The sequence below is a fragment of the Suncus etruscus genome, chromosome 6 (assembly GCF_024139225.1).
Source record: "Suncus etruscus isolate mSunEtr1 chromosome 6, mSunEtr1.pri.cur, whole genome shotgun sequence".
Taxonomy (NCBI): domain Eukaryota; kingdom Metazoa; phylum Chordata; class Mammalia; order Eulipotyphla; family Soricidae; genus Suncus; species Suncus etruscus.
In genome coordinates, this window is record NC_064853.1 from 8,121,541 (window position 1) to 8,147,729 (window position 26,189).

A 26,189-nucleotide genomic window follows, 5' to 3' on the forward strand; every position below is an offset into this window, starting at 1 on the left:
TTTTTTTTTTTTTTTTTGGTTTTTGGGTCACACCCGGCTGTGCTCAGGGGTTATTTCTGGCTCCAGGCTCAGAAATTGCTCCTGGCAGGCACAGGGGACCATATGGGGCGCCGGGATTCAAACTGATGACCTCCTGCATGAAAGGCAAACGCCTTACCTCCATGCTATCTCTCTGGCCCTGGAGCTTTGCCCCATAATTCAGGCATAGTCCTCAGGGGAAAGAAGAGTTCTTCAGTTTTTGCTATGAATCAAGAAAACATGTCCCACTGTTGAAATTGCTTCATAGGAAATATTATTCCCAGTAATAAAAATGCATAACTCCATGAATTATAAAACTGGGGAATTGTGGCTCATGAGCCCATTTACAGTTGGTGAAGATTGACCATTGAGAAGGTAGTTGGAGTCCCAGCATATGAAAAGGTTTCTCTGAAGGAAAACTGATTAAAGTCCTTGAGATTTACAGGTCTGGCCTGACCTGAAATTTTGGTTAGGTGATCTCTTTGTGGGGAGAAAGGAGTAATTTAAAAGTGTCTGTGTGAGGGCCAGAAAGAAAGCATGAAGGTAGGGCGTTTATCTTGCTTGCTAAAGAATTGTGGTTCAAATCCCAGCATCCCATATGGTCCCCCAAGCCTGCCAGGAGTGATTTCTGAGCGTAGAGCCAGGAGGAACCCCTGAGAACTGCCGGGTATGACCCAAAAACCAAAAAAAAAAAAAAAAAAAAAAAAAGTGTCTATGTGGTCACAATGTATCTTAAATATTACTGTGAAAGATTCGTAATTCACTTTGGTCACAACCATTATTAAAAATAACTAAAACAGTGCTTGCTTCGGCAGCACATATACTAAAATTGGAACAATACAGAGAAGATTAGCATGGCCCCTGCGCAAGGATGACACGCAAATTCGTGAAGCGTTCCATATTTTTAAACCTCTTGTACTAATAAAAAAAATAATAATAATAAAAAATAATAATAATAATAACTAAAGCAACGGGGGGGGGGGGGGACGGCGAGATAGCATGGAGGTAAGGCATTTGCCTTCCATGCAGAAGGACAGTGGTTCGAATCCCAGTATCCCATATGATCCCCCGTGCCTGCCAGGGGCGGTTTCTGAGCATAGAACCAGGAGTAACCCCTGAGCGCTGCTGAGTGTAACCCCAAAACCAAAATAAATAAATAATAAATAAATAAAATAATTAAAACAAGAGCCACCCACCTGTGTGGGAGAAACTATTCACCCAATACCCATCAGATAAGGGGCTAATCTCCAAAATATACAGGGCACTGACTGAACTTTACAAGAAAAAAACATCTAATCCCATCAAGAAATGGGGAGAAGAAATGAACAGACACTTTGATAAAAAAAGAAATACAAATGGCCAAAAGGCACATGAAAAAATGCTCCTCTGGGCCCAGAGAGATAGCACAGCAGTGTTTGCCTTGCAAGCAGCCAATCCAGGACCAAAGGTGGTTGGTTCGAGTACCGGTGTCCCATATGCCGCCCCCCCCCCCCCCCCCCCCGTGCCTGCCAGGAGCTATTTCTGAGCAGACAGCCAGGAGTGACCCCTGAGCACCACCGGGTGTGGCCCCCCCCCAAAAAAAAGGGCCCAGAGAGATAGCACAGTGGTGTTTGCCTTGCAAGCAGCTGATCCAGGACCAAAGGTAGTTGGTTCGAATCCCGGTGTCCCATATGGTCCCCCATGCCTGCCAGGAGCTATTTCTGAGCAGACGGCCAGGAGTAACCCCTGAGCACTGCGGGGTGTGGCCCAAAAACCCAAAAAAAAAAAAAAAAAATGCTCTTCATCACTAATCATCAGGGAGATGCAAATCAAAACAACTATGAGATACCATCTCACCCCACAGAGATTGGCACACCTCACAAAGAATGAGAACAATCAGTGCTGGAGGGGATGTGGAGAGAAAGGAATTCCTATCCACTGCTGGTGGGAATGCCGTCTAGTACAACCTTTATGGAAAGCGATATGGAGATTCCTCCAAAAACTGGAAATTGAACTCCCATTCGATCCAGCTATACCACTCCTAGGAACACAAGAATATAATACAAAAATTCCTTTCTCACACCTATATTTATTGTAGCACTATTCACAATAGCCAGACTCTGGAAACAACCAAGATGCCCTTCAACAGATGAGTGGCTAAAGAAACTGTGGTACATATACACAATGGAATATCATGCAGCCGTCAGGAGAGATGAAGTCATAAAATTTTCCTATACCTGGATGTACATGGAATCTATCGTGCTGAGTGAAAGAAGTCAGAGGGAGAGAGATAGGCACAGAATACTCTCACTCATCTATGGGTTTTAGGAAAAATGAAAGACATTCTTGCAATAATCCTCAGAGACAAAGAGAGGAGGGCTGGAACTTCCAACTCACTTCATGAAGCTCACCACAAAGTGAGTGCAGTTAGAGAAATAACTACACTGAGAACTCTCATAATCATGTGAATGAATGAGAGAACTGGAAAGCCTGTTTAGAGTACAGGTGGGGGTGGGGTGGGGTGGAGGGATATTTGAGACATTGGTGGTTTGAATATTGCATTGGTGAAGGGGGGGTGTTCTTTACATGACTGAAACCTAATCACAATCATGTTTGTAATCAAGGTGTTTAAAGATATTATTAAAAATAATTTTAAAAAATAATAATCTTTTTAAAACAAAAAAAAAGTGTCTATGTGTAGGGGCCAAAAGGTAGCACAGTGGTAGGGCATTTGCCTTGCATGTGGCTGACCCAGGCTAAACCCTGTTTCGATTCCCAGCATCCCATATGGTTCCCTGTGTCTTCCAGAGGTGATTTTTGAGCGCAGAGTCAGGAGTAACCTCTGAGTGCCACAGGGTATGACCCAAAAACCAAAAAAATAAATAAGTAAAAAGGTACATATGATATCCAGGAGACCTTTCATTGAAATAAATGCTTTATTCCATAGAGGAGGTGTCTCAGACAGTAAGTGCTCTACACCTACCCTACCCCACCTCCATTTTTTTCTGGGACCTTCTGAGCTTGAGAGTAATCCCAGTGTGGCCCATAAACTTTTTAAACAAATGCACACTTCCCCAACCTGAGTTACCAATTGGAATCAATGCAACTCTCAAGTTTCCATTGCTCTTTCTTTTTTGTTTTTGTTTTTGGGTCACACCTGACAGTGCCCAGGGCTCACTCCTGGCTCTACGCTCAGAAATTGCTTCTGGCAGGCTTGCGGGACCATATAGGATGCCAGGATTTGAACCAACGACCTTCTGCATACAAACCAAATGCCTTACCTTCATGCTATCTCTCTGGCCCCACCATTGCTCTTTCTATATAAAAAATTAGAGCAACACTGTCTTTAGTAACCATGAAACAATCTTGTTTTTTCTTCTGTTGAGTATGGTCACTGAAAACAATACCTCATTCCTCCCTGATTTTAAAAGCATTATGTGGGGGCCAGAACAGTGGCACAAAGCGGTAAGGCATCTGTCTACCTTGTGCACACTAGCCTAGGATGGACCGTGGTTCAATCCCCTGGCGTCACATATGGTCCCCCAAGCCAGGAGCAATTTCTAAGCACATAGCTCAGGAGTAACCCCTGAGCATCATCAGATGTGCCCCCCTCCCCCCAAAAAAAGCACAATTTGGTGTTTAGCAACTGCCACATGCAGGGTTCTCTGGCACCCTGGGACAAAGTGAACGCGGTCTTTTAAAGGTTCAGGCCATCAAGAAAATAAGAATGTCATTATTTTTCAAAATTCTCCATAAGGAGGCTGAAGAGATAGCACAACAATAGGGCGTTTGCCTATCATGAGGTCGATCCAGAATAGACCGTGGTTCAATTTTGGCATCTCATATGGTCCTCTGAGTGTGCCAGGAGCAATTTCTGAACTCAGGTCAGAAGTAACTCCTGAGCATCACTGGTGTGACCCAGACGGCAAAAAGAGAAAAAAAGAAAAGAAAAGAAGAAAAGGAAAAGGAAAAGAAATGAAAAGAAAAGAAAAGAAAAAAATAATTCTCCATGAGGGGCAGAAGCAATAGCATAGTGGTAGGGCATTTGCCTTGCACACAGTCAACCAGGATGGACCCAGGTTCTATTCCCAGCATTCCATATGGTCTCCTGAGCATGCCAGGAGCGATTTCTGAGTGCAGAGCCAGGAGTAATCCCTGAGTGCTGTGGGTTGTGACCCAAAAACAAAGAAACAAACAAACCAGAATTCGCCATGAGTTCCAACCCAGGGTAGAAAGCTTGCTACAGGGCTGGAAAGGTAGCATCAAAAGGGCATTTGCCTTGCATGCAGCTGACCTGGTTCTATTCCCAGCATCCCATATGGTTCCCTGAGCATGCCAGGAGTGATTTCTGAGTGCAGAGCCAGAAGTAATCCCTGGGCCGGGAGAGATAGCACAGCGGCGTTTGCCTTGCAAGCAGCCGATCCAGGACCAAAGGTGGTTGGTTCGAATCCCGGTGTCCCATAGGGTCCCCTGTGCCTGCCAGGAGCTATTTCTGAGCAGACAGCCAGGAGTAACCCCTGAGCACCGCCGGGTGTGACCCAAAAACAAAACAAAAAACAAACAAACAAAAAAATGACGAACAGAAGTAATCCCTGAGAGCCATGGGGTGTGACCCAAAAACAAACAAACAATAAAACCAGAATTCTCCATGTGCTCCAGCCCAGGGTAGAAAGCTTGCTACAGAGTGGAGAGGTATCATTGAGGTAGGGTATTTGCCTTGCACGCAGATGACCCAATTCTATTCCCAGCATCCCATATGGTCCCCTAAGCATGCCAGAAGCAATTTCTGAGTGCAGAGCCAGGAGTAACTAACCCCAGAGCACTACCGAGTGTGACCCAGACCACCACCACCACCCCCAAAAAATGAAAGTTTGCTACATGGGACTGAAGAGATAGCACAGAGGAAAGGCATTTGTCTTGCATGAGGAAGGACCTGGTTTGATTCTCAGGATCCCATATGGTCCCTCAGCCTGCCAAGGGCAATTTCTGAGTGCAGAGTTGGGAGTGATCCCTGAGCATCACTGAATATGGCCCAAAAACCAATTAATTAATTAATTAATTAATTAATTAATTAAAAAGAAAGAAAGTTTGCTAGAAAGAGTAGTGAGTGTAGCTAGATTAGAGACTAGTAGAATAACGATAGTTGGAACTGATTACTCTGGACAGAACTAGGTTCTGAAAGTGGAGAAACTAATAAGCAAGGCACCTTTCCATTAACAATAGTGCAAACTACAGTATTAAAAAGGAAAGGGTGGGACCAGAGAGAAAAAGAGATGGAAAAATCAGAGGGAAAAACTGGGTGAGATAGCTGGTGTACATGATGTAAAGAAGAGGTCAAAGGTGGACACACTAATTAGAACTCACTGGGCATGGAGCCTGAGAGATAGCATGGAGATAAGGTGTTTGCCTTCCATGCAGAAGGACAGTGGTTCAAATCCCGGCATCCCATAATCCCATATGGTCCCCGGAGCCTGCCAGGGGCGATTTCTGAGTGTAGAGCCTGGAGTGGCCACTGAGTGCTGCCGGGTGTGACCCAAAAACAAAACAAACAAACAAAAAAAAAAAGAAAAGGGTGGGAGACAGACAGACAGACAGACAGGACAGACAGACAGTAAGAAAAAAGGCAGGGATGGGGTGGGGTGGGAGGGAAAGGAATACATTGGATTGGTGATGTGTTTCTGATAAAGGATAGTGGACATTGCATGACTGAAACCCAATAATAAACAATTTTGTAACCATGGTCCTTAAGGAAAGCAATTATAAAAATATGAGAGATGGCTGTACTACTTTCATATACTAGAATTATTTTTTAAAAAAGAGAGATAGTACAGCGGCGTTTGCCTTGCAAGCAGCCAACCCAGGACGTACGGTGGTTGGTTCGAATCCCAGCATCCCACATGGTCCCCCAAGCCTGCCAGAAGTGATTTCTGAGCATAGAGCCAGGAGCACTGCCGGTGTGACCCAAAAACAAACACAAACAAAAAAAACTTAAAAAAAAAAAAAGAACTCTGGTCTGAAGTGGCTGGAGAAATACTAAGCTACCTTTCTGATATTTGATTCGACTTGTTAGAGAGCACATGTCTTCCATGCGAGGATAAATAAAATGGAAATGAAGGTTGTCAGGGTGATAGTACTGCAGGTCAGAAGATTGCTTTGCATACAGCAGACTTGGGTTGATTTCTAGTATCTCATATGGTCTCACCACTACTGTCAAGAGTGATTTCCGGGGGCTGGTGTGATAGCACAGTGTAGCTTTTCACACAGCTGACCCAGGACAAACCCAAGTTTGATCCCTGCATCCCTTTTGGTCCACCAAGCCTGTCAGGAGTGATTTCTGGGCTCAGAACCAGAAGTAACCCCTAAGCACTGCCAGTGTGGCCCCCCCACACACACAAAAAAAAAAACAAAGAGTGATTTCTGAGTGAGTTACCCTTCAGCATCACAGATGTGGTCGCTGGAGCCAGAGAGGTGACTCAAGCGGTAGGATGGTTGCCTTGAATGCGCTAACCTAGGATGGACAGTGGTTCGATCCCCAGCATCCCATATGGTCCTCCCAAGCAGAAGGTATTTTTGAGCATATAGCCAGAAGTAACCCCAGAGTGTCATAGGGTGTGGCCCAAAACAAAAAACAGACAAACAAACAAAAACAGATGTGGTTCCAGCACCACCCCCACATGCCAAACTGAAATCCTGCAGTCAAAATCCCTAACAATGAAGGATTTAGGGGCTTTTTTGTATGTTTATTTTGTTTTTGGGTAACATCGAGTGGTACTCAGGGGTTACTCCAGGTTCTGTGCTCAGAAATCATTCCTGGCAGGCTCGAGGGACCATATGGGATGCCGGGATAGGGGTTGGGGGTTGGGGGGGAGGGGAGGGATTGAACCGGGTCCATCCCAGATCAGCAGCATACAAGGCAAATACCCTACTGCTGTGTCATCACTCCATTGGAGGAATCTTGAAAAACCACTGTTTTAGGGTCCAAGGAGGTGATTCAGTGGTAAAGTAGAAATGCCTTATAGAAATGAGACATCTAGTTTATTCCCCAATACTACCTTCATTTGATTCTGATGCAATGCTTTTTTTTTGGGGGGGGGGGTTGGGTTTTTGGGTCACACCCAGCGGTGCTCAGGGGTTACTCCTGGCTGTCTGCTCAAAAATAGCTCCTGGAAGGCACGGGGGACCATATGGGACACTGGGATTCGAACCAACCACCTTTGGTCCTGGATCGGCTGCTTGCAAGGCAAATGCTGCTGTGCTATCTCTCCAGGCCCGCAATGCTTTTTGGGATCCCTGGCTTGACAACAATGTATGTTCTACCACAGCCATGTGTATATGTGATGCCAGTCACTGAAACAAAGGAAAAGGAAGCTATATCAAACACAATTTTTTTGTTTTGTTTTTAGGCCACACCTGAAGGTTTTCAGGATCTCCCAATATCTTCTCCCCCAACAACTTCCTTTTTTTTTTTATTGGTTTTTGGGTCATACCTCCTGGCTCTCAGAGGTTATTCCTGGCTCCGTGCTCAGAAATCTATCCTGGCAGGCTCGGGGGACCATATGGAATGCTGGGATTTGAACCACGGGTCTGCTGAGTGCAAGGCAACACCCTACCACTGTGCTATCTCTCTGGCCCCTCCCCCCAATTTCTTTTACTCCTGGCTCTGTGTTCTGAAATTACTCCTGGTGGTTTCAGGGGACCCTATGGGATACTAGGAATCAAATTCTAGTTGGTTACATGCAAGGAAAAGGTGCTATTCTTTGTGCTATCATCTTGGCTCTAACAATTCACAAATATTAACACAAGAATAATCAAAGGACAAGCCAATCAGGCAGAAAATATATGCAAAACCAGCATATTATGTTGAATGTAGGCCTTATAAAGAACTCATAATAGGGCCCGGAGAGATAGCACAGCGACGTTTGCCTTGCAAGCAGCCGATCCAGGACCTAAGGTGGTTGGTTCGAATCCTGGTGTCCCATATGGTCCCCCGTGCCTGCCAGGAGCTATTTCTGAGCAGACAGTCAAGAGTAACCCCTGAGCACCACCGGGTGTGGCCCAAAAACCAAAAAAAAAAGAAAAAAAGAAAAAAGAACTCATAATAAGGAACAACTTTTTTTATTGAAGGAATATAGGATTATAATATTATGTTGTTTTCAGGTATGCATCTTCTATATATCGACTTTATGTTCACTTGTGATTCTCCCTATTTAATTGTCTCTTTGAATCTGATCAAGTAATCTAATTGTTTTACTGATCTAACCTTAGAAAGCAGAAGACCTCTTGTATGTTAACAGCTGTCTACTCTGGTTGATAACAAAGGAAACTTTGTTTTGAAAATCCACTAGAATATTTTAACTCTGGAAGATTAAAAGATATACCCTGGGGGCCGGAGAGATAGCATGGAGGTAAGGCGTTTACCTTTCATGCAGAAGGTCATTGGTTTGAATCCCAACATTCCATATGGTCCCCCGAGCCTGCCAGGAGCTATTTCTGAGTGTGGAGCCAGTAGTAACCCCTGAGCACTGCCAGGTGTGGACCCCCCCCCCAAAAATATATATATATATACCCTGGAATATAGATAAAAGACTATGTTTACTGCAAGGAATATACCCAACTAGATGAGAAGGACCTCAAATAGGTTCTTAAAAAGCAGAAGAGAGGGCCGAAAAGATAATATAGAGGTAGGGCATTTGCCTTGCATGCAGAAGGATGGTGGTTTGAATCCTAGCATCCCATATGGTCCCCAGAGCCTGCCAGGAGCGATTTCTAAGCATAGAGCCAGGAGGAGCCCCTGTGTGCTGCTGGGTGTGACACAAAAACAAAAACAAACAAACAAAAAAAGGCAGATGAGAAAGAGGCAAGAGTGATAGCACCTTGAGTAGATAGGGTGTTTACCTTGTAGGCAGTCAACCAAGGTTCTGTCCTTGAGCCTTCCCCTGAGCCTTCCAGGAGTGATTTCTGAGTACAGTGCCAGGAGCAACTCATATTCTGAGTGCTGTTGAGTATGGTCCCCAAAACAAACCAAACAAACCCAAACAAAAGAAAAAACCCTGCTACTTATTGATTGAAAATGTTAACACAATTAAAATTTTAGCCTTACCCAAAGCTCTATACAGAATAAAAGCCATATTCATAATAACTTCCATGACATTTTTTAGGACATGGACAAAATGCTGTTAAAATTTATTTGTTGGGGGGCCGGGCGGTGGCGCTGGAGGTAAGGTGTCTGCCTTGCCTGCACTAGCCTAGGACAGACCGCGGTTCGATCCCCCGGCGTCCCATATGGTCCCCCAAGAAGCCAGGAGCAACTTCTGAGTGCATAGCCAGGAGTAACCCCTGAGCGTCACAGGGTGTGGCCCAAAAACCAAAAAAAAAAAAAAAAAATGTATTTGTTGGGCCCGGAGAGATAGCACAGCGACGTTTGCCTTGCAAGTAGCCTATCCAGGACCAAAGGTGGTTGATTCGAATCCCGGTGTCCCATATGGTCCCCCGTGCCTGCCAGGAGCTATTTCTGAGCAGACAGCCAGAAGTAACCCCTGAGCACCGCTGGGTGTGGCCCAAAAACCATAAATAAATAAATAACTAAATAAATAAATAAATAAATAAAAACATTTATTTGTTGAGGAGCCAGAGTGGTGGTGCAAACTATAGGGCATTTGCCTCGCACTAACCTAGGACTGACGGAAGTTCAATCCCAAGAATCCCATATGGTCCCCCACGCCGGGAGCGATTTCTAAGTGCATAGCCAGGAGTAACCCCTGAGCATCACTGGATGTGGCCCAAAAAACAAAAAATATTTTTTTTTATTTGTTGAAGTAATGAAACTCCCAGAATAACCAAAAAATTCTGGGGAGGGGAGAAATATTGGGAGACTTACCTTCCCCAACTTTAAATTATACTATAAGAATATTGTAATATTATGCTGAGTGAAATAAGTCAAAGGGAGAGAGATCAACACAGAATGGTCTCCCTCATCTATGGGTTTTGAGAAAAATAAAAAACATTTGTGTAATGATTCTCAGAGACAAAATAGAGGAGGACTGGAGGGTCCAGCTCCTGACATGAAGCTCATCACAGGGATCGTTTAGTGCAGTCACAGAAATACACTGAGAACTATTCTAACAAAATGTGACTGAATGAGGGAAGGAGAAAGCCTGTCTAGTGTACAGGCCGGTGTGGGGTGGGGAGGAGGGACACTTGGGATATTGGTCATGGGAATGTTGCACTGGTGAAGGATTTTATACATATATATATATATATATATATATATATATATATATATATATATATATATTAAAAAATAAAAAAAGAAGAAAAGATAAGGCCTCCCCATTCTTACCACAGGCTGTGTTCTTTACACTGACTGTATAGAAAGAGTAAGTACAGTAAATGCACCTCATATACACCTCAACACAGGCCCTTTTCCTGGTCTGTATTGTGAATTGGGGGACAAAAAATAGAATATTGTAATTAAGAATATGTGGTACTGAGACCTATAAAATAGAATGGAGAGCCCAGAGGCAGGCCATGAAGTATATAACAATTTGAACAGAGGATTTAGGTCTATGAAACATCTTCAATAAATGGTGATTGAAAAATTGGTTAGTCATAAAAAATAAAAATAAAAAAAAGAAAAATTGGTTAGTCATAAGCAAAAATTAGGGGAGGGGTGCTGGAGAGAAAGTACAAAGATTAAGGCAGTTGCCATGCTCATACTTTTGCTCCCTAACACCACATCTATAACCCTGAGGATCAACGAGAGTAAGGAGAATAGCATGGCCAAGTGTGGCTTCAAAACCAAAACAAACAAAAATGATTTTTTGGACCTCTGGGGCAGGAGAGATAGCACAGTAGATGTGTTTGCCTTGCACATTGTCTATCCAAGTTCAATTCCCAACATCCTATATGGTCCCCTGAGCCAGCCAGGGATGATTTCTGAGTGTAGAGCCAGGAGTAATCCTTGAGCACCTCCGGGAGTGGCCTCAAAACAAAACAAAGTGGGGCCAGAGAGATAGCATGGAGGTAAGGCTTTGAATCCTGGCATCCCATATGGTCCCCCTAGTCTGCCAGGAGCCAGAAATACAGAGTACAGAGTACAGAAGCCAGAAGTAACCCCTGAGCGCTGCCGGTTGTGACCCAAAAACAAAACAAAACAAAACAAAAAGAAAAAAAAGGAAAAAAAAAACAAAGTATAACAAAAAGATCCATAAAGAAGAGTTTGGAGATTGAATGACCAAGTTCAGAAGAGGTTTTATTTGAGGAAAGGGAAAGGAAGGGAAAGGCAAGCAAGGAAACATCCTGATTATGAGAAGCATTTCCTGAAGACTTCTAGAGAATCTTTTTTACACCCTTTAACAAAAGGTGGTGAATGAGAATTTCTTTATTGTGTTCCAAGAATGTGGGCCATTAAAATGTAATAGATTGGGACCGGAGTGATAGCATGGAGGTAGGGTGTTTGCCTTGCATGCAGTGGTTCAAATCCTGGCATCCCATATGGTCCCCCGAGCCTGCCAGGAGCGATTTCTGAGCACAGAGCCAGAAGTAACCCCTGAGCGCTACCGGGTGTGACCCAAAAAATCAATCAAAAGCATAAATAAATAAAATTTAAGGGATGATAGAGTCAGAGAGAGAGAACAGCAGGTAGGGCCTTTGCCCTGCATACAGCTGACCCCAGTTCTATTTTTGGCAGCCCACACAGTTCCTTGGGCACCACTGGAAATAATTCCTGATGGTAGAGCCAGGAGAAACTATAGAGCACTGTGGTATGTGGCCCCCAAAGAAAACAAAAATAAATTAAAAAAACCAGAAACAAAACAAGCAAGCAAACAAACAAAAAAAATGGGCTGGAGAGGTGGCTCTAGTCCCTAGCGTCCCATATGGTCCCCCCACAGGAGCAATTTCTGAGCACATAGCCAGGAGTAACCCCTGAGCATCAAACGGGTGTGGGCCCCAAAAAACAAAACAAACAAATAAAAACAAAACAAAACAAAAAACCAAAGATGGTTCTTTTCTGGTATGCAGTCATCTAGATTATTCCATCATCTAGGTTACTGGATAGAGTCTCTTTCACCCAAGTTATTAGACCCCGTATAGGCCCACCCTTGTGACATTCCATACCAAACAATTATTTTTCTTATGGTCACATTCCTAATCTGATCCTGCTTACTCCATTTATATCTCTAACAAAAGTCTTTTTATACATTGTTGTGGGAATTCCTAAATTCTCATTAGGAAAAACTAGCACTGTCTGTTCAGCCACACCCCAAAACCTTTAGGATACTGGTGCTGGTCTGGTCTTGGAATTATGTGCCTGGGGAACTATCATTAACAGGTGGGACTTTTGGGGGGCCACACCCAGTGGCACTCAGGACTAACTCCAGATTCTGCACTCAGAGATGGCTCCTGGCAGGCTCTGGGAACCATATGAGATGCCTGAGATAGTACTCAGTAGACCATGTGCAAACTCCCTATCAACTGTGCTATCATCCCAGCCCTAATTATGAACAATTTTATAAATCACAGAAACTCTTTTTTTTTTTTTTTTTTTTTTTGGATTTTGGGCCACACCCGGCGGTGCTCAGGGGTTACTCCTGGCTGTCTGCTCAGAAATAGCTCCTGGCAGGCACGGGGGACCCTATGGGACACCGGGATTCGAACCAACCACCTTTGATCCTGGATTGGCTGCTTGCAAGGCAAACGCCGCTGTGCTATCTCTCCGGGCCCGAAACTCTTTTTTTTTTTTTTTTTTAAGCTATAACCAAACAAATATTGAGGGGGGCACTGTTCAGGGGTTACTCCTGGCTCTGCACTCAGGTATTTCTTCTGGCAGCATTGGAGATTATATGGGATACTGGGGATCAAACCTGGGTCAATCAAATGCAAGGCATGAGTCCTATCCACTGTACTATCATGCTAGTCCCAGTCTTTGTTTTTTGTTGTTTTTTTTTTTGGGGGGGGGGGGCGTTGGGACATATACCCAGCAGCATTCAGGTTATTCCTGGCTCTGAACTCAGAAATCATTCCTGTCAGGCTCAGATTACCATATGGGAAGCCAGGAATCGAAGCTGGGATATCCTGAGTCAGCTGTGTACAAGGCAAATGCCCTACCTGTGCAAGGCAAATGCTGTGTTATCTGGCCCTTGTCTTTGGTATTTTGACTGACCTTTCTTATGAGAAGCCTTGATATGTCTGATCAATGCCCTATCTGCTGTGCTTCACTCCAGCCCCAACCTGTTCTTTCTGAATGGACTTAGAAACAGCCTTTTCACATATTGCACAGTGAGAAAGACATTTGCCTGGCATGCAGCTGAGCCTGGTTTGATCCCCATCATCACATATGGTCCCTCACGCTGCTTTTCAGGAAAGATTTCTTTTGTTTGCTTGTTTGTTTGTTTGTTTTGGGGTCACACCTGGCAGTGCTCAGGGGTAACTCCTGGCTCAGAAATCGCTCCTGGCAGGCCCAGGGGACCATATGAGATGCGGGATTCGAATCATCGACCTTCTGCATGAAAAGCAAATGGCCTGCTTCCATGCTATCTCTCTGCTCCCCCCCCCCTTTTTTTTTTAAAGAAACTACTATTTCTCAGCTTTTATCTAAGTGACAATACTGGTGATTTTGTTTCTTTGGGGTTGACACCCCTATGAACATAAAGATATTTCTGGTTTTGTTTTGTTTTCATCTTGTTTGTTTGGTTCATTTTGATGGTGATGGTAGGAAGCACTCCTAGCAGTACTCCTGGATCCTGCAGTGTTGGGGATGGAAACTAGGACCCCTACTATGGTGAAATATACTCCAGTCTCTTGAGTTATCTTCTACACTACCACGAAGATATTGAGTTTATTTTGAGGGGTCTTCTATTTATTTGTTTGTTTATTTGGGCGCCACTCTCAATGGCCCTCAGGAGTTACTCCTGGCTCTGTGCTCAGAAATTGCTCCTGCATAGGGGGCCATATGGGACGGCAGGAACCAAACCCAGGTTTGTCCTGGGTCAGCGGCATGCAAGGCAAACACCATACTGCTGTGCTATCACTCTAGCCCCAGTTATTGGTTTTATAATGTTGTTTTGCTTTCTTTCAGTTTTAATATTTTTTTTTTGTTTTTTGTTTTTGGTTTTTGGTTTTTGGGCCACACCCGTTTGACGCTCAGGGGTTACTCCTGGCTATGTGCTCAGAAATCACCCCTGGCTTGGGGGGACCATATGGGACGCCGGGGGATCGAACCTCGGTCCTTCCTTGGCTAGCGCTTGCAAGGCAGACACCTTACCTCCAGCGCCACCTACCCGGCCCCCAGTTTTAATATTTTGGAGGAGATTTTTAAGAATATCCATAACATTTTTCAAAGAAATAGGTCAAAAACTTATGAAATTTACATGGTAGTATTACCCCACTCTCACAACAGCTAAAGCAATCTTTGGAAAAGGAAGAAGGGAGACATCGCTTTCTCCAACTTCAAATTGTACTATAAAACAGTAGTAATTAAACCAGCATGGAATTAAAATAAAGAAAAACCCTCAGATCAGTGAAATAGAGTGGGATATCCTGAAACAGTCCCTCAGGTATATGAACAGTTAACCTCTGATAAAGGAATAAGTAAGGAGCCAGAATGGTAGCAAAATGCCAAAACTCTAACCCAGGTTGGCTGTAGGCAAGACAAATGCTCTACCTACTGTGCTATTGCTCTGGCCCCAGTTAAATAAAATGGATTAGGGACTGGAGCTATACCCTGCAAAAGGTTGACAGACTAAATCCTGAGCTAAAAGTCAAGAGTAACCCCTGAGCACCAAGTGTGGCCAAAAAAAACCAATAACAACAACAAATAAATGGAATATTATGCAGCCATCAGGAGATGAAGTCATGAAATTTTTCTATAATGCAGCATATATGAAAACTGTATGTTGAATAAAATAAGCCAGAGAATAGCCACAGAATAGTTTCTCTCATCTATGAATTTTTTTTTTTTTTTTTTTTTTTGGTTTTTGGGCCACACCCGTTTGACGCTCAGGGGTTACTCCTGGCTATGTGCTCAGAAATCGCCCCTGGCTTGGGGGAACCATATGGGACGCCGGGGGATCGAACCGCTGTCCGTTCCTTGGCTAGCGCTTGTAAGGCAGGCACCTTACCTCCAGCGCCACCGCCCGGCCCCTCATCTATGAATTTTAAGAAAAATAAAAGACAGTATTGTTTTAATGCCAAGAGATGAGGGCCAGAAGTACCTGCTGATGATATGAAGCTCACCATAGAGTGAGCTAGGAGCCAGAGAGATAGCATGGAGGTAAGGCATTTGCCTTTTTATGCAGAAGATCATTGGTTTAAATTCCGGAGTCCCATATGGTCCCCCTTGTCTGCCAGGAGCAATTTCTGAGCATGGAGCCAGTAGTAACCCCTGAGCACCGCCGGGTGTGACCCAAAAACAAAACAAAAACAAAAAACCTACACTAACAACTACCATGACAATGTTAATGAGTGAGAGAAGTAGAATGCCTGTCTCGAATATAGGAAGGGGGTGGGGGAGGAGGGAAATGGGGGCATTGGTGGTAGGAATATTGCACAGTGAAGGGAGAGTTTTCTTCGTATTACTGAAACCCAAATACAATCATGTTTGTAATCATGGTGTTTAAATAAAGACATTATATATAAAAATAATTTAAAAAGGATTAAAGACCTAAATATAAGATATGAATTTATGAGGATTTAAAATATAGGCAGAACTCTTCATGACATTGAAATTAAAAAAATGAAATTAAAGGCAACTCCAAAGATGAGATTCCATAGACCAAGTAAATGGAAGCAGAGATAATTAAATGGGACTATATTAAAGTAAGAATATACTGCAGGGGCCGGGCGGTGGCGCTGGAGGTAAGGTGCCTGCCTTGCCTGCGCTAGCCTAGGACGGACCGCGGTTCGATCCCCCCGGCGTCCCATATGGTCCCCCAAGAAGCCAGGAGCAACTTCTGAGCGCATAGCCAGGAGTAACCCCTGAGCCTCACAGGGTGTGGCCCAAAAACCAAAAAAAAAAAAAAAAGAATATACTGCAAAGGAAATAATGGGAGAGATTATTTACCCAATACTCATCTGATAAGGAGTTCATATCCAAGATATACAAGGCACTGGTAAAACTTCACAAGAAAAGAGCATCAAATTCCATCAAAAAATGGGGAGAAGAGATAAACCAAAACTTCCCAAAGAAGAAATGCAAATGGCCAAAAGGCATATGAAAATTGCTACACAGCAATTATCATCAGGGAGATGCAAATCAACACAAATCTTGTCTTACCACAGAGACTGGCTCACATCAAAAAGAACAAGAACTGGGGTCAGGGCCCGGAGAGATAGCACAGCGGTGTTTGCCTTGCAAGCAGCCGATCCAGGACCAAAGGTGGTTGGTTCGAATCCTGGTGTCCCATATGGTCCCCCGTGCCTGCCAAGAGCTATTTCTGAGCAGACAGCCAGGAGTAACCCCTGAGCACCGCTGGGCGTGGCTCAAAAACAAAACAAAACAAACAAAAAAAAAAAACTGGGGTCAGAGAGATGACACAGCTGTAAGGAGTTTGCCTTGCACGAGTTCCGCCCTGGAAGGAACCAGGTTTGATTCCTGTCTCTCTATATAGTTCCCAGAGTCTGCCAGGAGCAATTTCTTTTCTTTTCTTTTTTTTTTTCTTCTTCTTCTTCTTCTTTTTTTTTTTTTTTTTTTGGTTTTTGGTTTTTGGGTCATACCCAGCAGCGCTCAGAGGCCACTCCTAGCTCAGAAATTGTTCCTGGCAAGCTCCGGGGACCATCTGGGATGCTGGGATTCAAACCACTGTCCTTCTGCATGCAAGGCAAACGCCCTTACTATGTTATCTCTCCGGCCCCCAGGAGTAATTTCTGAGAGCAGAGCCAGGAGTAACCCCTGAGCACTGCCAGGTATGGCCCAAAAATAAACAAACAACAACAACAACAAAAAGAACAAGAACAATTGAACAACCATTGCTGGACTCAGATACAGAGAGAAAGGGACTCTCATTCACTACTAGTGGGGATGTCAACTGGTCCAGCCTTTTTGGAAAGCAATATGAACATTCCTCAGAAAACTAGAAATTGAGTTTTCATTTGTTCCAGCAATACCATTTTTGGAAATATACCTTAGTGGCCCAAAAATACAATGCAGAAGAGCCCTCTGCAATCCTAAATTTATTCACAAAGCTGTTTAACTGTGGAACATTTGATATTGGCTTTTGTTTGTTTTTGTTTTGGCACTCAGGGGTTACTCCTGGGTTACTCTTGGCTCTGGGCTTAGAAATCATTCCTGGTAGGCTTGTGGATGCCGGGAAGCTAACCCAGGTCTATCCTGGGTTGGCAGTGTACAAAGTTAACACCCTACTGCTGTGCTATCTCTCTGGCCCTCATTTTGATATTGTTGATGTGACCAAGTGTTGATGCTATTTCAGAATGTTAGCTTCATAAATAGTAGGAAAGATGAGGACTTCTTCATATCTTTTTCATGAAACAGTATCTACCTGCCTTAGTAAAAACAAAACAAAACAAAACAAAAAAACTAAGGAGTAAAGTAATTAAAAAGCCAGTGAATTTTGCCCCACCCAATTGTCCCTTGTTCTGAATGGGAATGTGATTTAATCTGTCTGGTCAAAGGTCGAGATGGAATTTGGTTTACCTGATAGGTTTCTGGAATCCACTCTGATATCCTGTTGAGCATCAGCTTTTGTGAAGGGTGTGGTGAGATTAGCAAAGAATATAAAAACATCCGTCCCATAGAGGGAATGCTGTACTGACTTTAGGGCTGAGCATTTCAGCAATTCCAGTCACTCTGAGGTCTGAGCACCAAGCCAAGACATGACTCTGCAGGTAAATCACCACCTGGGCTGGGACATACCATCTTCCTTCTGGTCAGCTAGTCTGTCAAATGGTATGGAGAGTTCTCACACACCTTTTCAGAGAGACGGATCAACTATGGCTTTTCCCAGAAAAGGCGTTTTTGCCTTTACTCCACAATAATATTTTCTTTTCTTTTCTTTTCTTTTTGGTTTTGGGGTTACACTCGGCAGTGCTCAGCGTTTATTCCTGGCTCTGTGTTCAGAAATCACTCCTGGCAGGCTCGGGAGACCATATGAGATGCCAGGATTTGAACCACCGTCCTTCTGCATGCAAGGCAAATGCCTTATCTCCATGATATCTCTCCGGCCCCTCATTTTTTAAATTAATTAATATTTTTGTTTTTTGGGGCCACACCCCATGACACTCAAGGATTACACCTGGTTATGCACTCAGAAATTGCTCCTGGCTTGGGGGACTATATGGGATGCTGGGAATTGAACCCAGCTCCCTACCACTCTGGCCCCTTTAATTTATTTTTTAAGATTTTTTTAGTGGTGAAAATGTTTTCTCTTTATTTTTAGTTTTATTTTATTAAAGGACTATGCTTTACACAATTATTCATTGTTTTTATTTTTAAATATATAGTCATTTACTTTGGTGTCAAGCAAACCCAAGACCTTCCTTAAGCAAAACTCATACTCTCTACTGAAGTATACTCATGGCCTCTGGGCTATAGCAATTTTATTTATCTATCATCTATTCTCTATCTATCATCTATCTATTTTGGATGTTTTGCCCCACAGCAGACTATACTCAGGGCCTACTCCAGGCTTTATTCTCAAGAATCACTCCTGGTGGGCTCAGGGTTATTCTGGGGTGCGGGATCAAACCTGAGTCAGCAATATGCAAATACCCTAGGTACTATTTCTCAAGCTTTTGGGTTATAGAAATTTTATTTATTTATTTATTTATTTATTTGCCTTTTGGGCCACACCTGGCAGCACTCAGGAGTTACTCCTTGACTCTGTACTCAGAAATTTCTCCTGGCAGGCTCAGGGGACCATATGAGATGCCGGGGATCAAATCCAAATCTGACCCAGGTTGGCCGCATGCAAGGCAAATCTCTCAACCCGCGTTATAGCAATTTTAAATGTGTTCATAATCATTTAATATTTTTTCTTTCTTTGTTTTGGGCCACACTCAGAAGCACTCCAGGTTACTCTTGCCTTTGCACTCAGAAATCACTCCTGGCAGGCTTTGGAGAGACCATAGGGATGCTGGGGATCAAACCTGAGTCTGCTGCATGCAAGGCAAACACCTACCCACTGTACTATCTTTCTGTCCCCAGCTTAATTTTCTTTTGGGGGACTGGGCAAATTCTCTATATACTTGACTTCTTCAGGCCAGAATAACTTTTGTTGTTTTCAATTTGATTTTTATTTACGTTTTAAATATTTAGTTTTCATTCAAGGTATATGTACCATAAACATTGGGCTTTAGTGCTTTCTCTAGCTACACTTTCTTTCCCTTTTGTCTTTCCTTTGGTTTGTGGTTTGTTTTGTTTTGGGGCCACACCTGGCAATGTTCAAGGTGTAATTCCTGGCTCTGCACTGCTGGCAGTGCTCAGGTACCAGGTTGACTGCACGTAAGGTTAAAACCCTATCTGCTCTAGTTCCTCCACTTTCTTTTCTGTCAGCACACAATATTTTGAAAAAGAGTCTCCATTTAAAATTGTTGGGGCTGAGAGATAGCACAGCGATAGGGAGTTTGCCTTTCACACACCCAATCCAGGACTGACCTGGGTTCGATTCCTGGCACCCCATACAGTCTCCCAATCCTGCCAGAATTGATTTTTGAGCACAGAGCCAGGAGCAACCCCTGTGTGTGGCCAGGTGTGGCCCAAGATTAAAAAAAAAAAGTGAATTGTTTTTGTTTGTTTATTGGGCCATCAGGTGGTGCTCAGGGATTACTCCTGGCTCTGTGCTCAAAAATTGCTCCTGGCAGGCTGGGGGATCATATGGGATGCTGGAAATCGAGTCGGTCCCTCCAGGGTAGGCCTAGTACAAGACAAACGCCCTACCATGTGCTATCTTTCTTGTCCCTTTTGTTGTTGCTTTTAGCCACACTCCGAGCACTCAGTAGTTACTCCTGGTGCTGTACTTAGAAATTTCTCCAGACATGCTTGAGAGACCCTATGGCATGTTGGGGATCAAACCTGAGCCGGCCATGACAAAGCAAATCCTAAGAATGTGCTATCACTCCTGCTCAGTTATTACCTCTCCAAGTAGTCGTTCTAATCTGAAGAGATGATGCACAGTTTCTGCCCCACTTTTTTCTTTTCTTTTTTTTTTTTTTTTTTTGGTTTTTGGGCCACACCCATTTGACGCTCAGGGGTTACTCCTGGCTATGCGCTCAGAAATCGCCCCTGGCTTGGGGGGACCATATGGGACACCGGGGGATCGAACCGCGGTCCGGTCGGTCCTACGCTAGCGCTTGCAAGGCAGACACCTTACCTCTAGCGCCACCTTCCTGGCCCCAAGGTGTGATCTAGTAAATATCACTGGGTTTATCTTTATATTTCTTTTCTTTTTTTTTTTTTTTTCTGCCCCACTTTTTTAAGAGAGAAAAGAGACATTTAAGCCCAGAAGGATGAGTTTAGCATTTAGTCACTCGGTGTTCTCTTTAGTCCGACTAGGATCCAGGAAGCAGGAATGGATGTGCCAAGTCACCTTTCCTTCTCCTTGCTATTTATTGGACACTTGTTCTGAGACCCAGAGGTACCTTTGGGATCTGTGAGCAAAAAAGTGGAATTGGCTGACTGAGATGCTTTCTTCTTGGCTTGAGCAGTGTCTTGGGCTCTGTTTGGGTTCCTGGGAGAGTGAGAGACAGACTGGGGTGCAGTTTGTGGTTGATGTAAAAAGAATGTTGATTCTTGACTAAATATGATTGCAGGCTTACTTTCTGAACAAAGAAAAAATTGGGTCCTGTGACCCACCCAGTTTACTGCATCAGGCAATGCGGAGCTTGTTGAGAGACAAGGAAGGTACCATTGCTGCTCTGAGAGACATTCCCCCAGAACTTTACCCACAACTCTTCCTAGAGGCCTATGGATGTAAACACAAGGATATCATGAAGGCCATGGTACCTCAATGGCCCTTCCATTGTCTCCCAATGGGGTGCTTCTTAGAACATACTATGTCTCATGAATCTTACAATGTTCTACAGGATATATTGGATGGAATTGATATTTTACTCTATGAAAAGATTCATCCCAGGTAAGCTGGGTTCAACAGCCCAAAGGACACTGGGTTTATGGTAAAAATAGCTAGCCTAGGTTAGTGGAGAGAAAGGTAAAAATGTCTTATAGAGCCCATATGATTAAAGATCTGCAGGGGTCTCAAACTCAATTTACCTGCGGGCTGCAGGAGGCAAAGTCGGGGTGATCCTTGAGTGCAAAGTCAGTGGTAAGCCTTGAACACTGGGGCGGGGTGTGTGTGTGTGTGACCCAAGCAACTAAAACAAAACAAGAAAAGATTCCTCTAGGGCAGGGCCACAAAATTTTGTACGGAGGGCCGTTTGCAGCTCATGGGCCATGAGTTTGAGACCAATGATGAAGAAAATTATTATGGTCATGCCAGAGCAGGAAGTTCTGTCTCCCGGCTATTCTGACTGGATACATCAGAGGTTACTGGATACTTGGAGGAGAAGGATGGATTTTTTTTTCTTTTGGGTTTTTGGTCCACACCAGGCAGTGCTCAGGGGTTACTCCTGACTCTGCATTCAGAATCACTCCTGGAAGGTTAGGTAGGACCATATGGGATGCCAGGGATTGAATCCGGGACTATCCAAGTCAGCCACATGCAAGGCAAATGCCCTACTGCTGTGCTATCTCTCAAGCCCTGATGATGGATTATTGACTACTATCCTTACTTAGGGGTTCATAATAATTCTTAAGAGTCTTTCCAAAAAAAAACAAAAACAAAACAAAACAAAACAAAAAGGGCCCGGAGAGATAGCACAGCGGCGTTTGCATTGCAAGCAGCCGATCCAGGACCAAAGGTGGTTGGTTCGAATCCCGGTGTCCCATATGGTCCCCTGTGCCTGCCAGGAGCTATTTCTGAGCAGACAGCCAGGAGTAACCCCTGAGCATCGCCGGGTGTGGCCCAAAAACCAAAAAAAAAAAAAAAAGAGTCTTTCCAGAAGGCTTGCAGTGACTTGTTACAAGAGATAGAAGACAACTTGGGCATATATAGTGAGCCACAAGAATGTTCTCATCTATAACCAGGTCAAGTTTACCAACAAATACAGAGTGGGAAGACATCTTGTTACATTGAGGGACAAATAAAAAAAATCAAGGAAAAATAGATATGATAAGAAATCAATTTGCGGGGCCGGGCGGTGGCGCTAAAGGTAAGGTGCCTGCCTTGCCTGCGCTAGCCTAGGACGGACCGCGGTTCGATCCCCCGGTGTCCCATATGGTCCCCCAAGCCAGGAGCAACTTCTGAGCACATAGCCAAGAGTAACCCCTGAGCATTACCGGGTGTGGCCCAAAAACCAAAAAAAAAAAAAAAAAAACAAAAAAAAACAAAAAAAAAACAACTGGCAAGTTGTTCTTCATTTTGGGGCCGGAGAGATAGCATGGAGGTAAGGCGTTTGCTTTTCATGCAGAAGGTCATCGGTTCAAATCCCGGCGTCCCATATGGTCCCCCTTGCCTGCCAGGAGCAATTTCTGAGCATGGAGCCAGGAGTAACCCCTGAGCACTGCCGGGTGTGACCCAAAAACCACAAAAAAAAAAAAAAAAAGAAATCAATTTGCATACCAGAACTATAGCACAGTGAGTAGGGTGTTGGCCTTGCACCTGGCAGACCCAGGTTCAATTCCTGGAATCCCATATGGCCCACTGAGCCTGCCAGGAGTAATATTTGAATGAATAGCCAAGAATAACCCCAGGGCATCTCCAAATGTGAGTCAAATACCACCAAAAAATTAACTTGAGAATAGAAATCACTATCACTTAGTATTTCTGGTGTGAAGAAGAAGGCTAGAGGACTTAGCCAAAGTACAGTATATTTTGGGGAGATGATTTTAAGACTTATAGGATTGTTTCTGATGTCCAGTATCTGAAAGAATATGCCCTTCCCTCCTTCTAGTAATGCCTAAATTTTCTAGTATTGGACACAAGACAGGATGTAGTAGAAGAGAATGAGAGCAGACAGACAGCAGGGAAGAAAAGGCTGTAGCCAACGAATGACTGGGCTATAAAGGGAAAGCAGAAATAAGAAGCAGTTCTGGTAAAATAAATGCATGTCCCCCAACCCATTCCTACAGTAGGTGCAAATTAGAGGTGCTTGATTTACGCTACAAGATTCAGAAATTCTGGACTCAGTGGTGTGATATAGATGCCAGTAGTGTGGACTCATCACGATTCAACAGAGTGGTGAATGATGAAAGTTCGAAAAGGAGGCACCAGTCTGCTGCCCTGGAGGTGGTCTTAGATTTGTGGCTCATAGATGGTGAGATGGATAAAATGAGTGCCATCACTGTTAACTGGGCAAGCGGGAGAAACAACATCCACCTGTGTGTTCACAAGATCTACTTTATTGACATGCCCATCCAAGGCAATGATCTGCGTTTCATTCAGCTTGACTGTATCCAGGAACTAGAAGTTACTCTCATCACTAAAGAAATTACGTGTGCAATGTTTTCACCTTTTCTGGGCCAGATGAGGAGTATGCAAAAACTCATTCTCACTGTTCTGGGTCCTGAGCACATCAACCCTCAGAACGTGGAGGATCAGGAGCAGCTCGTCACCCAGCTCTCCTCTCAGCTACTTGGGCTGCACAGACTGCGGGAGCTCTACCTGCATTGCATTGTCTTCCTCAAAGGCCAATTGAACAAAGTCCTCAGGTGAGGAGGCAACCTGTGCATAGACACTGGGCAATGACCCCAGCGAGGAGGCTATCAAGAGAGGAAGGCTGGTGGGTATTGCTGGATGAAATGATGTAGGAGAAGTGCTGAGTTGAGAAGGAAACTTCTTGGTTTGAGCTTATCCACAGGCCAGTTCTGCTCACCCCTGTGGTTAGGAGTGATCCTGCCTGAAATGCCAGTCAGGACGGTGTCTATGCTTTGGGTTGGGCATCAACAGATCAGAAATGGTAGATTGTGGATGAGGGTTGAGGGGAAGAAAGCTACTTGGGATTTGGTGAGGTGGGGAGTCAGTAGTGCCTGGACTTGATAATCAGAAGATATTGACCCTGCTCAGGATTATTCCCATTTTTCTTCTATTTTTGTCCATTCTACCTAAATTTAGAAATTACTTGAAGTAGTGGTAGTCAAACTGTTTTTATCTCTAAGCCTACATTGATTCACATATAATTATATCTGCCCTAATTTTTGTTTAGTTTGGTTTGGTTTGGTTTGGTTTTGGGATCACACCCAGGAGCGCTCAGGGGTTACTCCTGGCTCTATGCTCAGAAATCACCTCTGGCAGACTCGGGGGACCATATGGGGTGCCAGGATTCGAACCACCATTCTTCTGCATGCAAGGCAAATGCCCTACCTCCCTGCCATCTCTCCAGCCCCTGCCCTATTTTGAGTCCATGGTGCCCATTTGATTTTCAGACTGTTTCTGGTGCTCTTTTGAGGGCTTGATAGCAAAGTCCAATATATGTCTTTATTATTCTAAGCTATTGGACCATGTCTTCATCTTGAGAGATGAACTAAAAGGAGCCATTTGTGCTAAGGAGGTTGGGTAGGGGTGGGGGGCTCACGGCTAGCTCTTGGCTCTATGCTTTGGGATCAACTATGGTGGTGGTCAAGGCACCAAATGGGAGGTCTTGGAGATCAAACCCAGGCCAAGGGCCTTCCTGGATGCACTATATCTCTCCTTTTCTCTGGCCCCCAAAAAGGAAGGTTTTGAGTTTCTTTACCCTCTGTGGCAGAAGAAAGGGATCAACCTGAGATGAGGCTAGTGTGCTTGGGTTGACCATCATTGGCCTGTGTTGAGTGAAATTAGTCTTTTTCTATCTGGTCCAACTTCATGCATTATTCTATTAACCAGTGCAAACTCTCTCTCTCTCTCTCTCTCCCCAGGTGTCTAACTCCCCACTTAAAAACTCTATCAATCAGTGAGTGTGTTCTGCTAGAATCAGACTTGATAAGTCTATGTCTATGTTCCAACTTCACTCATCTGAAGGAGCTGTGTCTAGCTGGAACTGCCCTGAGACTTTTCAGAAACCCCCTGCCAGAGCTGCTAGAGAGCTGTGCATCCACCCTGCAGGAACTGGATTTAGGAGTGTGTGGTCTCCAGGACATCCACCTGAAGGCCATCCTGCCTGGGCTGAAACTCTGCTCCCAGCTCAGGGTCCTGAATCTTCATGGGAACTCTGTGTCCAGGGCCACCCTATTCCAAGTGATACATCACCTGGCTGGGCTGCCCCACTTAATGCTGGAGGTATATCCAGCCCCTCTGGAGAGTCTCAATTCTCTGAACATGCTTGACCAATCAACCTTTGATCTCATTTGCTCAGAGCTTATGGAGGTTCTCAAGGACTTAGGAAGCCCCAGGTGCATCTTGGTTGGATATGATCTCTGTTTGCGCTGTGGTAAGATTGTCTTCCAGCGGGGCAAGCCCACGTTGAAACTTGTCTGCTGTTTCAGTGCTCAGATTAAAAAAATTTTATTTAAGAATTTAGAAGAGAAAGGAATCACAAATTTTGTGTCATAGGATTCAGGCCTGTGGGTTCACACAGAAGGCTCATGGGATAATCAAAGCAGAGCTAGGAAGCTGAAACTTTGATACTTGTCTTGGTGTAGAATGGAAATTTCCAGACATATAGCCCCAAAATCCCAGGCAACATCTGAATGATGTACCTTGGGTATTGATAGATATGAGTGAACACTGTTCATGTAGATAGTTTAAAAAGTGTTTCAAAATTCAAAGAACCAGAGACTTTAGAACTGTGTCTTAGCAATATAGCACAAGCTCACATGGAAAACCATGAGCTCTAATCTTGATACTGTAGAAAATGAAATAAATCAAATAAAACGAATCTCAATGTAGACCTGTCTTTCCTTTCTTTTTCTTTTTTTTTTTTTTTTTTTTTTTTTTTTGGTTTTTGGATCACACCCAATATTGCTCAGGGGTTACTCCTGGCTCCACGCTCAGAAATTGCTCCTGGCAGGCTCGGAGGACCATATGGGACACCGAGATGTGAACCAATGACCTTCTGCATGAAAGGCAAATGCCTTGCCTCCATGCTATCTCTCCGCCTCCCCTTTTTTTGTTCTCATATACAAGTACGCTTCCACAGGTGGAATCAAATAGCAAGCAGGCCATTTAGTATTTGGCTACCTTCTCATTCCTTTGAAGGAATTTCTT

The 26,189-nt window shown here is 44.0% G+C and overlaps 1 protein-coding gene and 2 non-coding genes across 3 annotated transcripts; all 3 read left to right on the forward strand.

The window, feature by feature from the left end:
* The first annotated feature begins 817 nt into the window (after positions 1-817).
* LOC126012844 (U6 spliceosomal RNA) lies at positions 818-924 on the forward strand. The gene has a single exon (XR_007497198.1). It is a non-coding gene; the product is annotated as a U6 spliceosomal RNA (small nuclear RNA).
* Positions 925-10,319: 9,395 nt separating this feature from the next.
* On the forward strand, positions 10,320-10,452 carry LOC126012618 (small nucleolar RNA SNORA51). The gene has a single exon (XR_007497069.1). It is a non-coding gene; the product is annotated as a small nucleolar RNA SNORA51 (small nucleolar RNA).
* Positions 10,453-17,826: 7,374 nt separating this feature from the next.
* On the forward strand, positions 17,827-25,535 carry LOC126011634 (PRAME family member 25-like). Its single transcript, XM_049775452.1, has 5 exons — positions 17,827-17,838; positions 20,761-20,949; positions 21,034-21,083; positions 23,141-23,716; positions 25,043-25,535. The coding sequence occupies exons 1-5, from the start codon at positions 17,827-17,829 to the stop codon at positions 25,533-25,535; spliced, it is 1,320 nt and encodes a 439-aa protein (XP_049631409.1).
* The last annotated feature ends 654 nt before the right edge of the window (positions 25,536-26,189 follow it).